At 43.2% G+C, this 17,521-nt stretch overlaps 3 protein-coding genes across 4 annotated transcripts; 2 read left to right on the top strand and 1 right to left on the bottom strand.

Annotated features, from left to right (window-relative positions):
- Positions 1–4,408: 4,408 nt before the first annotated feature.
- zgc:122979 (uncharacterized protein LOC641576 homolog) lies at positions 4,409–8,275 on the top strand. The gene is made up of 4 exons (XM_034603088.1): positions 4,409–4,690; positions 5,321–5,579; positions 5,898–6,436; positions 7,366–8,275. Exons 1-4 carry the CDS (start codon positions 4,583–4,585, stop codon positions 7,597–7,599), a joined length of 1,140 nt encoding a protein of 379 aa, XP_034458979.1. The 5' UTR covers positions 4,409–4,582; the 3' UTR covers positions 7,600–8,275.
- A 458-nt stretch (positions 8,276–8,733) lies between these two features.
- On the top strand, positions 8,734–11,483 carry hwa (huluwa). 2 transcript variants are annotated; one of them, XM_034603087.1, is made up of 3 exons: positions 8,734–9,583; positions 10,492–10,687; positions 10,924–11,483. In XM_034603087.1, the coding sequence occupies exons 1-3, from the start codon at positions 8,987–8,989 to the stop codon at positions 11,088–11,090; spliced, it is 960 nt and encodes a 319-aa protein (XP_034458978.1). In that variant the 5' UTR covers positions 8,734–8,986; the 3' UTR covers positions 11,091–11,483. The 2 variants fall into 2 exon arrangements, with proteins under 2 accessions (XP_034458978.1, XP_034458977.1); XM_034603086.1 differs by having other exon boundaries at positions 8,735–9,583; positions 10,489–10,687.
- Positions 11,484–12,207: 724 nt separating this feature from the next.
- On the bottom strand, positions 12,208–17,008 carry atp5fa1 (ATP synthase F1 subunit alpha). The gene is made up of 11 exons (XM_034603085.1): positions 16,874–17,008; positions 15,604–15,679; positions 15,290–15,459; positions 14,813–14,986; positions 14,287–14,453; positions 13,506–13,806; positions 13,177–13,401; positions 12,996–13,103; positions 12,765–12,909; positions 12,518–12,668; positions 12,208–12,440 (listed from the first exon to the last, which is right to left on the bottom strand). Exons 1-11 carry the CDS (start codon positions 16,931–16,933, stop codon positions 12,362–12,364), a joined length of 1,656 nt encoding a protein of 551 aa, XP_034458976.1. The 5' UTR covers positions 16,934–17,008; the 3' UTR covers positions 12,208–12,361.
- Positions 17,009–17,521: the final 513 nt, after the last annotated feature.

Below are 17,521 nucleotides of genomic sequence, written 5' to 3'. Positions count from 1 at the left end.
TCTAGTGTCCCCTGTATTTTTCTAGTGAATTTGGGATTCACTTTGAAATTCTTAGCCTCAACCAAAGATTTTCGTAGTGAACCAGCAGTTGTTAGTTCAAGTCACTAGTCGGCTCGTACAATAATGATTTTAGTCTAATCATAAACAGTATATATATATTTATTTGGAGGGAGGCATCAGAAAACGGTTTGAGTTCCTACCCCTAACCCTGGCCTACCATTTTTAACACTATCGTAAATTACAGAAAGAAAAGTATTATAGGCGTCTGAAATATTAGAGACCAGCTCTGGGGACTTTGAGGTTCATCATCAGCATCTTCATCAGTGTCTCAGCCACAGCAACGCCTCCTCATCTCATGTAGCCTTGATGACAACCTGCCAACTTGTCTCTTCATCACTCTGACAACTTGCAGTGGGTTCTCACTGGGATATTTTCAGTGGTGTCAGACTCAGAAACGATGACTAGTTTTACTCCAAAATACATAAATAAAGGATTATGTTTTCACCAGAATGTTATTTCCCATAGTGTAAGAAAAAGCTTTGAAACAACAATGAAACCTTCATGTTGGTAAATGACAGAAAATATAACTGAACAATTACCTGAATAAATGAAATATGAACGGCTGCATTTACTCACAGTGGTGCTTTGAGCTAAATGCTAATGCTAGCATTTCAACATGACAGTGCTTAAATAATGTAAACCATCTTTATGTTAAAAAGCTATATGTCCCATTTAGCATAAACACAAAGCAACACTGAAGCTGAATGGAATATATGAAATAGTATTTGGTCATCAACTAAACAACAAGGTATGAGGATGGTGGAGAAATTCAGGGGATCACCAAACTTATCACGTCATACATTTCTACCAAATCCCATGTTTATCCATTTAGTAGTTCTTGAGATATTAGATAAAAGGTTGGGGAGTTATCAAAGTAAGTAGGATTCAGTGTTATAATGATATTTCTGTGGTGGATCAAGTGACCAACTGAGCAACACTTTTATCCAAAGAGACAAGCTGCTAACTCGGCTAAAAATCCACACGTTTAGAAAATGGGAAGAGATGATGAGACCTGAACTTATTTCTTTTACTTACATACGGTTGTACTGAGAGCTCAACATATTACAACTTAAGAAAACACATGCAAATGGACAAAGACATGCAAATGAAAACAACGTTGCGGCAAATAGAAAATGTGCTGCAAATAGAAATACTCACAAAAATACAACACAACCAAATACTCACAACACAACCGAATACTCATAACACAACCAAGTACTCAAAACCAAATCCAACACAACCAAATACTCACAACACAACCAAACTCTCACAACACAACCAAACAATTACTACACAACCGAACACTTACAACACAACCAAATACTCACAACACAACCTAACACTCACAACACAACCAAATACTCACAACACAACCAAATACTCATAACACAACCAAGTACTCAAAACCAAATCCAACACAACCAAACTCTCACAACACAACCAAACAATTACTACACAACCGAACACTTACAACACAACCTAATACTCACAACACAACCTAACACTCACAACACAACCAAATACTCACAACACAACCTAACGCTCACAACACAACCGAATACTCACAACACAACCTAATTCTCACGACACAATCAAGTACACAAACGCACAGTAAAATTGCAGAGATGACAATGGAAGTGTTTCCAGGGGACACTAAAAGGTGATGAACACAGCTGGGACACGCTTGCTGTTGAATTAATAGACATCATATGTAATGGGTCATTTACACAATCACTATGATAGACGACATATTAAAACAAACAACCGACCCATAAATGAGATTATATGATGTATTTAATTGATAAAAAGATAAAGCACATTACCATGAAATATATAAACAGGCATGGTGACAAACAAAAGAGGAGAAAGTAGTTTTTCAGTGGAGCCTGAACAAACAACAGTATAATAACACGAGGCTGAATGTGAGCTGTCCACCTTCTCACCGCCTGATAATAACAGTGTCTGTGCAGTTTACTGCTTTAATTAGCACGATTATCTGTGAGATTGACAGGTTGTATGGGTTTCCATGAGAGAGAGTGTGGCTGTGTGGAGGAAACAGGCCTAACACACAGTCAGACTGCTGCCGTGGGCAGGGAGAAGAATGAACGCCAAGAACGAGGCTGATTCTGATTCACTCCGTCCTGTGCAATCTGTGAATAGTATATGCAGCAGCTGCTATGTGGTGCATGACGCTCCGGGCTCGACATGTTCACACCAAATTGGTCTGCCTGTTCCTGTAAGACGGAAGGAGAATCCCCAGGAAACTCCATCCCCCATTGGATGCACGAAGCATCACCGGGAGGAAGCACTGCCATGTATGTACACTCCTCGTGACACTGATTACCATATCCATGGCTGCGCTGCCGGCTGCACAGTCGGATCTGTGTCGTAATCCCGTAGTATATGTAGTGTCATCTCAAAATAGACTCTTCTTCAATGGGATTGTCATTCAAGTAGATGAATCGCTGCATTTAGTTTTTTCATGATGACAGGAGAATGTGGGTTTGTGGGGTATTTTCAGAAGTTTCTTTTAAATGTTTTATTTAACTCGAATATTACATAAGCCATGGCACACACATTTTCTCCAGTTATTACTTTTATCCTTACAAAGTATGGGCTTGGTAAGGGACTGCACACAGGGTCAGAATAGGATCATGTTTCTGTCTGATTGTTTGGAAGAGCAGGGGAGGGTCGGAATAGTCCCACCATGTGGTTTTCTGTTGAAAATAAAGATGTATTTTGTCATATTAAGAGTAAAACAAACAAAACTATACTGTACTTGTAGAACCCTAATGTATGTGGTGATAAACAATTGATATGGATCTTCAGAATTAATGGAAATTGATCACGATCTCATATAAAATACACATAGCAAACTAGAGGGATGAAGCGTTTATCATCCTGCAGATTATCAAAAACGTTATGAGCTGACATCTTGATTTTTTACATGCAGAAGATACATGAACAACACATCCAGTTACATAACATGAAGCGCGTTCCTTCCACCGCTGTTATCGTGCTGTCTGTTATGATGCCTCATTTGCATTGATTTGCATTCAGTGTTTGTGTTGGTCTTTATTTCTGCAGATCTACGGGGGCGGAGGCATTTATACGAACACCTGCACAATCTAATGGCTACAAGAGCCGTTCAGTAAATAATGTCTCTGCAAAGTACTTTGACCTTTTCAGGGAAACTCAAACAACAGAACTTTTGATATTTAAAGTGCATTTTGCTGCAAATGCTACTGCTACTAACGATAACATGGGTGGCATGGTGGTTCCAGTGGTTATGACTATTGCCTCAGAGCAAGAAGGTTCCCAGCTTTTCCGTTGCATGTTGTCTTGGGTTATGTTAAACGGAGACTGTAAATTGACCATATGTATGAATGTGAGCGTGAATGGTTGCTTGTCTTTGTCTGTCGATCCTTTGATAGGCTGGCAACCTGTCCAGAGTGTACCCCGCCTTCCGCCCAATGTCATCTGGGATTGGCTCCAGCTCCTTCTGCAACCCTCACAGGCTACGCTGTAGATACTGGATGAATGGATAATAATACATTTAATTTATACTGTGCTGTTAACAGAGCTCAAAGACACTTAACATAGGTTAAAAACAGTGGAGCAATAGTCAGTCTCTAAAATGTTTGGGGAGGGAGACCCAGAGCGAGTTTAGCACTTTTCTAGTCTTGATGACCACTCAAAGTGTTTTACAGTACAGTTTTTGCGATCCACCCATTGGGGAGGGGGCAGCTATTTGATTTTAATCCAGTATAGGGGTTTGAATGGAGGACTTTTACTTATGAAACACATTAGGCTTGTTCTTTTATGTGCATATGGGTGCTGAATATTTTTTTACCACTACATTTTCATTTAAATGCATCAAGTCTTGATGGTATTGTATCAAAAAAGACATATTCATCTTATCTAACTTGTGCATTGCTTATTTACATGGAGTTTACTTGACACAGATATGTCACTTTTTTAAATTATAAGTGACTTTAAATAACTACAACAGGAGACAGGCTGGTCTCTCACCCACAGGAAAGTAAATAAGAATCAGGGGCTCCATCAGTTATCTGCAGGGGACAGTCTGGAGATTGTCTGGGCAGCAGCATGGTCGATTTTTTTTTTCTCTGCTTGTCTGGTTGTTCTGTTCTCCTCCGTCTGAGTCGTGACTGTCTGCTCGGCTCTCTGCCTCCAAGATCTCCGGAAGCTAACTCTCCACATGGAGAGAGGAGGCTGCAACATCCGCGCGATCATCACCGGCAGCGCCCAATGGCTGCGAGGACACCGGCATCCCATGCCGTGCGTGTGGGGGAAATGGGCGGGCCCGGGGAAAGCTCGTCCGTGGTGCGTGGGCGTGTGAGTGGAGAGTAAAAGGAGCTGCCGCGGCGGAGCTTCATCACAGAGCCGAGCAGAGGCAAGAGCGCGAAGAGACTTCAGCACCGGAGCCAGTGGACAGCGACACACAGCCAAACCTAAACCAATCCAATCCAAACCAAACCAAACCAAACCAAAAGACATCATGGTTCTCATCTGGACTCAGTTCGGCGTGAAGCACAAAAATGTCAATGTCAAGTGCAAAGTGCGGGTCATGCACAGGGGGGACAGCTCAGGATCATCATCATCAGCGGTGAGTACATTTCTTTAAGTTTTTATTCGACTTTTTTCTTCATTCTTAAAGCCTGTTGAATTTTAAACTATATTATTTAGGATGTTTAAGCTTAACTCTGGGTATATTACACGAGTTGATTCGCTGGTGGAGCAGCAGCATCTTTCTGTTGCCGTGTGGGTTCATTCAAATTCAACAGTCGCTGATTCCAGCTGAGCCAATCGCTGCAGAGAATCTCTGTCGTTGGGGGAAGTCTTTTGCCCCTCACGCGACTTATACCCCCTTTTGTCACGTTGTGCTTTGCATCAGCCGGTGAATGTGATTTTCTGCACTTGCATAAAGCAGCACAGGCGAATATATTTGTATATAGCCCATATATGGTGGTGTTCTCCCGGAAAGAGTCACCTGCTGTGCAGCATTTATTAATATGCAGTGAAATCATCTGCCCCTCTGCACAGCAGGTGATGTGGAGGATGTTCAGCCATTCTGTGCTGTATTGTAGGGCATGAATATTTTTAATTTACATGCTCATTAGTTGCTCACTTGAGATGACTATGCATGATTGCCAAATGTGAGATTTTCGGATTTGTGCACAATTTGTGGACCAGCTTTTATGAATTGTCTCATGTTTGACTGGTCTTGTTTCTGCAGGAAGGCACCAAGTCTGAGCAGGACACACCCTGCCTGTCCATCAAACCCATGGGCAAGGACTTCTACAAGATCCTGGGCGCCACCCCTGAATCCAATGACGACGAGATCAGGAAGGCCTACAGGAAGATGGCCCTCAAGTTCCACCCGGACAAGAACAGCGAGGCTGACGCGGAGGACAGGTTCAAAGAGATCGCAGAGGCCTACGAGATCCTGACTGACCCCAAGAAGAGGAGCATATATGATCAGTTTGGAGAAGAAGGTGAGGCTGAGTGAGATGTGACCCTGTTTGGAGTTAAATAGGTTAAAGCATGACCGCCATTTGGCTGATTACTGTAGCATATGCTGCTGCCATCATCAAGGCTAAATAGTGACACACAGTGGGATGGCTAAAACACTCCCACCCCAATTAAACCACCTAAACATGTGCAGCATCAACAGCTATGGGGCTGGTAAATGATTCAGGGAGCAAAGAGTTTTTCTGAATATCAAGTCAGAATTAGCATAAAAACAGCATCAGAATGAAGCATCTGATAAATGTAAAGACAGACATTTAACTGTGTGTTCTCTTTGTTTTTAGGTCTTAAAAATGGAATGTCAGTATCCATGGCAGGCCAAACCAACGTTTTCCGCAATAATTTCCACGGCGATTCCCACGCCAACTTCCACGGATCAGACCACTTCGACATCTACTTCGGCAACGATTTGGATGGCGAAGATGACCTCTTCAACCCCTTCAGACGGTTCACCTTCAGCCACGTGGGCGGCTTTGAGGGCGGCCTGCGAAGGGGCCAGCGGCGCCTGCAGGGCGACGCGGTGGTGCACGACCTGCAGGTGACCCTGGACGACGTGATGCAAGGCTGCACGAAGCACGTGAAGATCACCCGCCGCCGCCTCAACCCAGACGGCCGCAGCTTGCGGTCCGAGGACAAGGTGCTGAACGTGGTGGTGAAGAAGGGCTGGAAGGCGGGGACCAAGATCACCTTCCCCAGGGAGGGAGACGAGACGCCAAACAACACACCTGCCGACATCACCTTCATTCTCAGGGACAAGGAGCACCCGCAGTACAAGAGGGAGGGCTCCAACATCGTCTACACGGCCAAGATCACACTCAAAGAGGTGAGCTTTCAGCATTTACATCCAACTCGTCCATCAGGGTTTAGAGTTTGACACCCACAGTGGTCAAGACCATAAGAAGATATGACAAGTAATTTTTCCACCACTTACACCTACTCAGAGATAAGCTAAAATCCATCCATCACTTCCTGTCTTTATGTAACTGCTTAATAATGTCAATCAGACCATCTCTGCCAAATACGGCTACTTTGAGATATAGACTCAATACATAAGACATATTCTCTTATGGGCATCCGAGCCTCGAGCCTGCAGTGGGACTTACAGACCCCCACTAACTGAACAGCAGCAGTAGGCTGCCACCGCCTCCGTTACCTCATCAGCCCCTATGGAGAGAGTGAGAGGAAAAAGCTAAATTTAGCCTCAGCGCTCACTGCCCCCACGAATCACACTTCACTCTCCCTCTGAGCCACTGTGTGTGTGTGTGCTGCAGACTCCCCCCCCCTCTCCCTGTACCAGCAGGCAGAGAGGCAGTTTTTTCTTCTTTTGTTGGGCTCGTTCCCTCTCTGGCTCTCACTTCTTCCAACCCACACACAGATTAGCAGGGTAGCAGTCACATCGACTGGCATTTCAAAAGAGCTCCTCCATCTTCCTGTGGCTCCACTCAGTCACCAAAGCACTTAACTCCCACACACAGCCGGTAAATAGAGCAGCGATTATAACATCTGTAGCACCGGTCTGTTGTGTAACACAGAAAAATGGTTTGCTTTCACAAAGACAGACTCTCTATATTTATCCGTTATGCAACTTGACACCTCTAAAGATCAGGCATTTAATTGATTTTTTTGTGTGTGTGAGTGCAGCCCACTTCATTCCAGTCATAACGAGGCCACTCAGACAGCATTATGAAACCTGCTCTAAATTTACCTGCTCTACATGGCTAACTTTTTTCCTCCTTCCTTTTGTGTGTCCAGGCTCTCTGCGGCTGCACAGTCAACGTCCCCACGCTCGACAAGCGGATGATGCCTCTGCCGTGCAGCGATGTCATCAAACCCGGTGCTGTCCGGCGGCTGAGGGGCGAGGGTCTCCCCATGCCCAAGAGCCCGTCCCAGCGCGGCGACCTGGTGGTGGAGTTCCAGGTGCTCTTCCCCGACCGGATCCCGCCACAGTCCCGCGAGATCATCAAGCACAGCCTGGCCCAGTGCTAGCCGGCTTTGCATCAAACACAGGGGGGGATTGACACAGCTTCACCGCGTGTGTATGTTGTTATCAATTCACAAACACAGCCTTGCCCAAGGTGCTAAGTATCACAACCAACCACAACCTCTTATTGTGTTTGGACATGGCAAGCGGCAATGAAGTGAGTTCAGACAGGACTCTGCAGGTATTAGGCTTCATGCACAACAGCTATATGAGGTCACATGAGCAGCGAGTTCACAAGTGATGAACGGGGTCTTTGGTATCTGAGGACGTACTGACTCAATACAGCCTTTCTCTTGAAGTGAAAAGCTTCTCTTTACTGTTATACTTGCAAAAGCTATCGCAGGATATCAGTGTGCTATTCAAGTCTGTATAGACTTCCTTAAACCTGAGGGGTAGAAACACGTGCAGAGAAAAAGAAAAAAACAACTTTTATCATAGTTATATGGTGTTCATATGACTGATCTTTTGCAGTGATTTCTTATAATAGCAACATGTACTTGTGTGCAAAGATCTACTTTGTGTGCAAAATGCAAATACATTGTCTCTAAGAGAGATTCATCTGTCAAATGTTCTATTGAATTATTTGAAAATGTTTGTATATATTCTGCAAGGAGTCGGCTGACAATGTATTATTACCGGATATGTTGAAAGCATGAAAAATCAATAAAAACAAGAATTTGACTTCTGTTTCCTGGTGTTACTTTATGATAATTCTGTAGTTTGGTGAATGGTCTGTATTTATACAGCATTTTATAGTCTTGATGACCACTCAAAGCGCTTTTTCACCCACATTTTTACAGTGCATTCACTCCTACATCACTCAGTACCTTGCCCAAGGAGACTGGGATCGACCCTCTGGATAGTTGATAACCCGCTCTGCCCCCTGAGCCACAGTTGCCCCCTTTGCACTTTCAAGTCCACAATCAACTATTAGACGTTGCAGCCCATATAAAAGCCCAATTGAGAGCATGGCGATCTCTCAGGCATCACTGCAGAGCTCTCAGATGCAGTGATGCTGGGGCCCCTGCTGCCACCTAGTGGTCACTCGGTGCCACGACAACACCACACAGCCCGCAGATAATAGGACACACCTGTTGATGTGTAATTTATGTGGCTGCCGTCTGAGTTCATGCTGCTCAGTGTCCGATCAAGACCTTTGCTTTGAAAACACAGACAGCATCAGTCCATGACGATGAAGAAGAAGGGGCTAAGAGATCAAAGGCACATCTGGAGACAGAGTCCAGGCTGGTGTCACATGGAAAATACTGTCAAAGTCAAAGTAGTCCACATTGATTGACACATCAATCCACCTGTGCATTGAGAGACAAGCAGAAACCTCAGCTGAGATCAGGGTTTCTCTAAAATCCAGCCCCCTATGTCCTCTGGGATGAAATGTCGCACGTAAGTCCGACCACGCCACCCAATCTGACAGAAGGTTACCCGGTGACCAACCTGACTTTGGTCGTCCTTCTGCTCATCCCCTGCGTGGTCATCCTGCTGCTGCTCAACTGCCTCTTCCTGGGCTACAAGTTCCTCATCCTGTCGAAGAGCAGCAGCGGCCGACAGAAGCGGGAGGACGCGGAGGAGATGCTCCTGCAGTCCGGCCTGCACAGAGTCGGGAGAGCGTCCGACTCGCCCTTTCCCCCGCTGCAGGACGGGAGGAGAGTCTACGTGTCCGCGTCGGAGCCCATCCTGCCGCACCCCGTCACCTCTTCCAGGGCCTCGTCCAGGGAGAGGGCCGGGGCGGATCACAGGATCCGGCTCCTGAGGCCGGACGGCGCCACCGGCTCGGGGTCCCTGAGGGCGCCGAGCACCATCCGGGCCACTTCCCCCGCGGCAGGTTTCAGCCCCAGACTGGATCTGGCCTCCGGATCACGGACACACAGCGTTGGCAAAGCCCGCTGGTGCAGGAGCGCACCGCTCCTACCGCAGTCCAGCGACTCGGAGGCTGAAACCAGGGTCAACCTTGTTCCGCCAAACTCTCCCATGGTGAGTGGTCAGTATCTAAAGAGAACCAGTGAAGGGCCAAAGTGACACAGGCAGGTTTACATTTCAGTCATTACCTTTTCTGCATGAATACAAATGAGCTGCAGGGCCCCTGGTAACCTCTAGTAGTTGTGATTGGTTTAAATACAAATTCAGACATCTGCACCAAGCAAATATAAACAAGCGAAACAGTGAAGGTGTTGGATTTTGCCACAGGGCCTCAAGATCATAATAAAAAAAGGAGGACCCTTCTTTAGACCCTATTCCTGTCAGTTGGGCTTTTTCAAGGGCCCCTTGAGGATGGAGATCTGGGGCCCCAGGGCAGTTATCCAGCTGAGCTACAGGTGAACACAAAATTGATTTGTGTACATTTGGTTGTCCACACATATTAGACATATCTAGACCAGTTGCTGTGAGATATAGGAATATATAATGCATTTAAATGCTTTCTACGATATATCATGTCTGACCATTTACACATTCATTTGTCAAAAAAATTGATTATCAGGCTGGTTACTTTATTTGCATAGGTCCCAATCGTCAATGTCCAATATTTGATACCATCAATTGATTTTCTAGTAATAATGATCCAATATCTTTAAAACTCAGTCTCTCTCCTCTTTGGTGCAACAGCTCAAACTGTTTTGTCAAATTAGTCCAATAAGCCTTTATGAAGCTGGGATTGTCACCATTTATATAAGTCTTCTGGTTTATTCCTAACAAATAGAAAATGACTTTACACAGGATCTAAAAACTGGACAACAAATGTTGTTGACCAACAATAGAGAATAGTCAGCAGGATGTAAACCATGTGGTCTACTTAAAATGAAGACAATATAAAATCAATTTCCAGTGAGCTCCAGCTCTTGAATTCATCTTTCTTTGTTTTTTTCCTGCTTCATTCACAGCAGGAGACAGAACATGTGGGTTATATTTATCAGAGCAGTGCCTATGAGATGCTGACGGCTGTGAATCCAGCTGCTGCAGTGTACGTGTTTGACAAAGTAGACATGGAGTGCGAGTACAACAGCCGGCCCTCCGAGACGTCCTGCCTCAACACATCTGCAGTGGGTCCTGGACTCGACAGCGACTTTGGTGCAAGTGCAGGTACGTTCACCTGCACTGTAATTAATGACTCTCAGTAACTAATGCAGCGTCAAACTGGACAGAGCAAGTAGAGCAGGGGTTCGGGATGATTCCATCTTCATTGTTTGAGTAGAAGGTTTACGAGAGGCGGCACAGGATCTCCACAGGGGACACATGAGGAATCACAGGTTTTAAATGAGGAACTGTAACCGCTCTATTGAAACACCTGCTTCATCTGACTCGTGATTTGCGTTCAGGTGTCTCCCTGCGGATTTTGTCAGCAGACAGTGACGGTCTGTCCAACGGTGTGCTGAGTTCAGCCTTGGATTGGGATTATTATGACCCCTGCTACGTCAAACAGAATAATGTGCCCAAGCATAAACACCACAGGCCTGCAGTTCACACCAAACAGTACTGGGTCTGATACCATCAATGGTTTTAAAGTATGTTTTATTTAATTTTATTTAAATAATTTATTTTCATATTTCTTTGGAAAGACATTTAATGTATTTGTATTTAGTTTGTCACTAATCACTGTTACACCAGTTCAAATTTTATTTATTTATTCATTGAACACACTGCCACTAAAGTTGATCAATTGTGAATCATGTACTATGCACCGTTACTTAAATTACCGTGAAACGTTTACTGTGCACTTTTCAGTTCAGCTACTGTTTATTATCGTCACTATTTTGTAAAACAACTGTTCGGTCACCTCCAGATTTCATTATCACTCACATGATTTATAGTCACTATTATTGTTTGATGTTTTCACTTTAATAAATACAAATTTATATTCTAATTTATCGGCCTATTTATTTTTCCTGTCTATGAAATGTTTGTTGTACAATAAGGTTTGCAGAAAGAATTTATACTACAGGACACGGAAATGAGGTTCAGCCCGTAATTCTCAGTTTATCACTGCCTCTTCTGTCAAACATGTTTTAAGTACTTGAGGATTATTTCCTGATATCACCAGAGGGAGGCGTTGTAATTTAGTTTGTGCTTTTGTGGGTTTTACACTGAATAAACTAACAAGTAGATAACTCAGGATGCTGAGGATCTACAGCGGGGTTGTGCTGAACTGTGAGATATTTAGAGATAATATAATTCACCACTTAATGGCAGAAGGAGAATAGTGTCATTTGTGACGTTTCAAGAAATGACTGTTTTAAACTGGTTAATTATGCAGCTTTGGACATTAGAATCAAAATAGTGTACTGCGTCAGACGATGATCATGTAAGAAAATCTAAACGAAAAGCTTATTTACAACATTCTGTCTTTTGAAAGACGTGTGAGATGTTTTCTGTGTTGGTATTTAAGTGTCCAGGAAGACACAGCAGGTAAAACAGCAGTGCATCATCTGCTTTTTAATTGTTCTGTTCAAAAGAAACATAGGTCAGAGACGTAACTGTGCACTGTATCCCAGCAATGTTCAGTATCAGTGAGACTTGCAAATTGTGGCGTGAAAAAACCTAATTGTCTGTCAGTGAAGATATGTAACCCAACAACAGTCCACCAATCATTAAGAGGCGATAAAGTCAATTAGTTGGAATACTTTATTCTCTGTTAGGAGATATCTGTACATTTAAGATCAAGTGCCACTTTTTTTTTTCATAGTTCAAGTTCATAGAAACCATAACTGACACAGCACTATGCAAACATGAAAACAACCAGACCATTGGAGCGTCACTTTACTCAAAGCTGGAGAGGAAACTCAGGACAACCTGCTTGAGTTTGACATTAGATGCCTCAGAGATCATGCCATCAGTCCTGCAACGAAGAAGAGATTAGTTACAAAAATGCAAAAATCACACACATGCTTCCCCTTCAAACGGTCTTTAACTTACCTAATATCTCCCAGCAGGTCTTTGTGCTGGCTCAGAACGTGCTGCAGGAACGTACTCTCGAACCTGGTGATCTTGCTTGGCTCCATTTTGTCCAGGTATCCTCTCACACCGGCATAAATGACCGTTACCTGTTCTTCAATAGCCATGGGACCTGAAAAACAAAAAGGTAAACCGACACAGTTAAAAGACAACTCTAGGCTGTATACATTCTTCATCTTCAGCCCTGAAAAGAACAGCGAATACTCACAGTACTGCCCCTGTTTCAGGAGCTCTGTCAGACGAACGCCACGGCTCAGAAGCTGCTGAGTGGCAGCGTCCAAGTCAGAACCAAACTGAGCGAAGGCGGCCACCTCACGGTACTGGGCAAGCTCCAGCTTCATGGTGCCGGCCACCTGATGATGGACAGAATCAACAAGTCAGAATTAAAAGAGATTAACTGATATCAGCTGGGAGATGAGGGAGTGTGAGAGAGTCTGACCTGCTTCATGGCCTTGGTCTGGGCAGCAGACCCGACACGTGACACAGACAGGCCGACGTTGATGGCTGGGCGGATACCCTTATAGAACAGCTCAGTCTCCAAGAAGATCTGAGAGAATAAACATTGTTTAAATAACCGCTCAGGATTTTTCTTGTGATGAAGTGTGACTCACAGTACCCACCTGTCCGTCTGTGATGGAGATGACATTGGTTGGAATGTAGGCTGACACGTCGCCAGCCTGGGTCTCGATAACAGGAAGGGCTGTGAGGGAGCCGCCGCCGAAGTTGTCATTCATCTTGGCAGCTCTCTCCAGCAGACGGGAATGCAAGTAGAAGACATCTCCTGGGTAGGCCTCACGACCAGGGGGACGACGGAGCAGCAGAGACATCTGACGGTAGGCGACGGCCTGCAGGAAGATAGTACAAGGTTGAGTTTAGCTCTAACCTAAACCTTCAGAAAATTATTCCAAGCAACAGTTATATGTGCTCAAAAAATCTCTCAAACAATCACCTGCTTGGACAGATCGTCATAGATGATCAGGGCGTGCTTGCCATTGTCCCTGAAGTACTCTCCCATGGAGCAGCCAGAGTAGGGAGCCAGGTACTGCAGTGGGGCGGCATCGGAAGCGGTGGCAGACACTACGATGGTGTACTCCATGGCTTTGGCATCTGTGAGCCTCTTCACCAGCTGAGCCACTGTGGATCTCTTCTGGCCGATAGCAACGTAGATGCAATACAGCTTCTTCTTCTCATCAGTTCCATCGTTGAAACGTTTCTGGTTGATGATTGTGTCGATGGCGATGGCGGTTTTGCTGCAGCACAGATTAAGAGACTAAGCATTGTGGAAACACCAAACAAACATCCATCCATGTTATACAGGTGCTTTTTAATTGTCTGTTTTAGGGGCCCGATATTCTCAGTATAAATTATCTAATAGTTACATGGGCTTTTATTTATATCAGGGACAAAAAGAGTCAGGCCTTTATTTTGGGACAGGCTTATCATAGAGAGGCCTTTATTTCCTATTTCCCTTGTTCCCCAGTTGAAACAAACTCAAACCTTCCTCCATGTTTGCCTTTTGTCTTGACAAACCTATTATAATAGCCATTTCAAAGCACTATTTCTATTAGTGCATCAGGCCTTTAACCCTGAATGATGCTAAATTACTATGATTCACATTAAATGTCATGCAGCATTTCCTTTAAAAAGGTAGGTTCTTGATGTGGAAAGAAATAAGTATTTTATTTTTTTCAGATTGTTGCATTATTCACTATGAGCAAAGATCCTCTTACCCAGTCTGCCTGTCTCCAATGATGAGTTCACGCTGTCCACGACCGATGGGCACCAGACTGTCCACGGCTTTGATGCCGGTCTGCATGGGCTCCCTCACAGAGATACGGGGGATGATACCAGGGGCCTTCAGACCCACACGCCTACGTTCCTTAGAGCCGAGGGGGCCCTGTGATGAAAAAAGTGAAAGACAAAGCGTTTTAGTGGGATCAACACATTTCTAATATATGGCAAAAATTCCCTGTTCTTTAGAATTTAAATCAATAGTTACCTGACAAGGTGATAAACTAAAAAGTAAACTATCAACGAATCCACAAATGTGAGGATTTATAATTTTTCTTTGTTTCTCAAACTGAAATTTCAAACGTTGGTCTTTAGAAAAAAGTAATCAACGGTTGTCATCTAATTGACATTTTATAGATAAACTGCAATGGTCCCATCTATCTCATGCCAATGTGATTACTCGAAATATATGAACATAAGAAACACCGAAAGACGACCCATCTTGAAAATGAATTCTGTCGTTACCTTTCCATCAATGGCGTTTCCCAGAGCATCAACAACACGGCCCAGGAGCTCTAACCCAACAGGAACGTCTACAATAGCGCCTGTTCTCTTGACAACGTCGCCCTCCTTGATCAGTTTGTCGTTACCAAACACCACAACACCAACGTTGTCGGGCTCCAAGTTCAGAGACATGCCCTGAAGAACAGAAGAAACAACAGTTATTATCAATCTCCCCTGCATTTACATGGCTAAATTACTGATAACATGTTGGTTGTATTTGATACTCAAAATGTACCGAGTTTGATAAATAAGGGACATACTTATGTGAAGTATATTTAAACATATAGCAGTGGCCATGTACTGTTCATTTAAAATTCATGAACAAAAGAGGTTAAGCGGATATAATCAGGAGCTTTTGAATCAAATCTTTCCAAACATTGAAGCTGCTGCAGCCCATTCTGTACAGAGGTCAGTATCTAAGAATAACACCAATGTTACCTTCAGACCAGAGGAGAACTCCACCATCTCCTCAGCCTGTACATTCCTAAGACCGTACACTCTGGCAATACCATCACCGATGGACAGCACGCGACCAGTCTCTTCCAGATCAGAACTGGTGTCAGCTCCCAGTATCTTCTCCTCAAGAATGGATGAGACCTCGGCAGTGCCTATAAGGAATGTTCAGCATTAACTTTGAAAACTCCACATGATACAGATGAGTCTTACCCTTGATATTTAGAAAGCTTGGTGGCTAATATATCATCAAATGAAATTATTTTTAAATAAGGTATTTAAATGATTCCTTTAAATACCTGTTTTCTGCAGCCATGGGCTGGCAGTGTGGAGACTCTTGGCGCCTACACATGCTGCAGCGACGTTTTTGGATACCTTTGTGCCAATGGAAAGTAGTAAAGGAAAAGATTTTATTAAGTCAATAACTTAAACATTTTAAAGCTAACTGAATCCAACTCCAACACATACAATTTATTGGGTACATCGTATTCCAAAAAAATAAATTCAACTGATGGGTCAACTAATAAATTAGGAAAAACTGATACCATTTTGTATTTTTCATTCAGGGATGAAATATGAAAAAACATTCTGTTGGTTGTTACTAAAAAAAGACAACTGTTAAAGTTGCATACATTTAAATAACTAAAGATGGCGGCCAGAACAAACACTTCTTTGCTTCATTACCTCTACCAAGGATGTTATGTTTTCATCTGCATTTTATATTGGGTCAGAGAAGAACCCATTAAATTCTGGTATGATAGATCCCCCCCCTCCCACTTTCTTTAACATTGCAGGATAGGACGTTTTTGACATTGACATTTTTGTGAATTTCTTAAAAATAATAATAGAGATATTGATGAAAAGCAACTTGATGAGACTTATAACATCAGTACGAGAAATTTGGAGCAGCTTGATTGAATTGAAGGACTGGTGGGCCTTGGAGAGGACATGCACTCTATTGATTAACATTCTAGTTTATAAAATATTAAACAAGATCAACATTTGAAATTAGGTATATACATATATACACACATTTTGTTATTACTTTTCAATAATTCATTACTTCGAACCTTCAGAACAGTGATACGCATAGATTGAGTAGAGGTGAGCAGTTTCCAAATACATTTAATTGTAGATTACTTGTAGAAAATAAAACCTACATTAGCTACCGGTGTCTATAAAACATACTTAAAGTTCAATATGTAGTTGCCAAGACTTAGCCTGTGAAACGCATTAGCAGGGAAAGCTGGCATCTGATCTGAGCTCAACCTGACCTTCACTACTGCACTTCAGCCGCGTCATACTCACTGACAATGTCTTACACGTCCAATACAAGGACAGGACATTCATTTCACCGTCTAGTTTCCATTAATGATGCACTTCGCTGTCTGTAAGGAGGGTTGTTGTTGCTGCTGCCCGTCATCTACTAACTTGAACACTGGGCTGAAGGGCCCGGTGCCCTCCGGTGCAAAGACACCGCACCGCCATGACGTTAAATGGAGATAAATGCGACGTTTTTCTGGAAGAAGTCAACACAAATGAAAGCATAAAGAAGTTAGAGGTGCTTACAAATCCAGCCCGTCGAGGTAAAGCGCGGGCGAGAGCCGCTGCGACGCGAACTGACAACATGTCTGAGTCCTGAAGTCTGAGCTGCCCCCGGAGCAGAGAGAGAAGGATGGCGGACACGGAAGTAGATCTGAAGAAAGGTCACAGTGACCCGGAAGCACTTCTAAAAATAAAATTATCTTATTTTTCATTTTTAATATAATATAAATGAATATGTTTGGGCTATTGCACTTTAATTCAAAATATGATATTAAAAGGCTATGAAAAGAAGTGATGATTTTTCCCCCCGATACCTTTTGACATTTTATTTAAAATTGATTGTGAAATTTAGCTGTTGATGGCAGCCCTAAACATAATAAATAGTTTGTTGACATGTTAAGTTGAAATAGAAGGCAGTGGCTGAAATTAACCCGTCAGTTATAAGTCCCTTAATAACCTCAAAATCACATGTATTCTGTTTTATACCCACAAGGAATGATAGTGATCGTCAACTGAATTAATAAACATAATTATTTCTAATCGAATCAATTCATTTCTTCCAAAATTGCCTATGGGTCAGAGCATTCTCTTTTATAAACCATCAGTGTTGTTACATTTGTATCTTGTCATTTAACATCAACAAAACAAATCAGATCTGTTCTGATTACTGAT

This window comes from Hippoglossus hippoglossus, chromosome 12, assembly GCF_009819705.1.
Source record: "Hippoglossus hippoglossus isolate fHipHip1 chromosome 12, fHipHip1.pri, whole genome shotgun sequence".
Lineage (NCBI taxonomy): Eukaryota > Metazoa > Chordata > Actinopteri > Pleuronectiformes > Pleuronectidae > Hippoglossus > Hippoglossus hippoglossus.
This window is presented reverse-complemented; position numbering and strand designations above follow the sequence as displayed.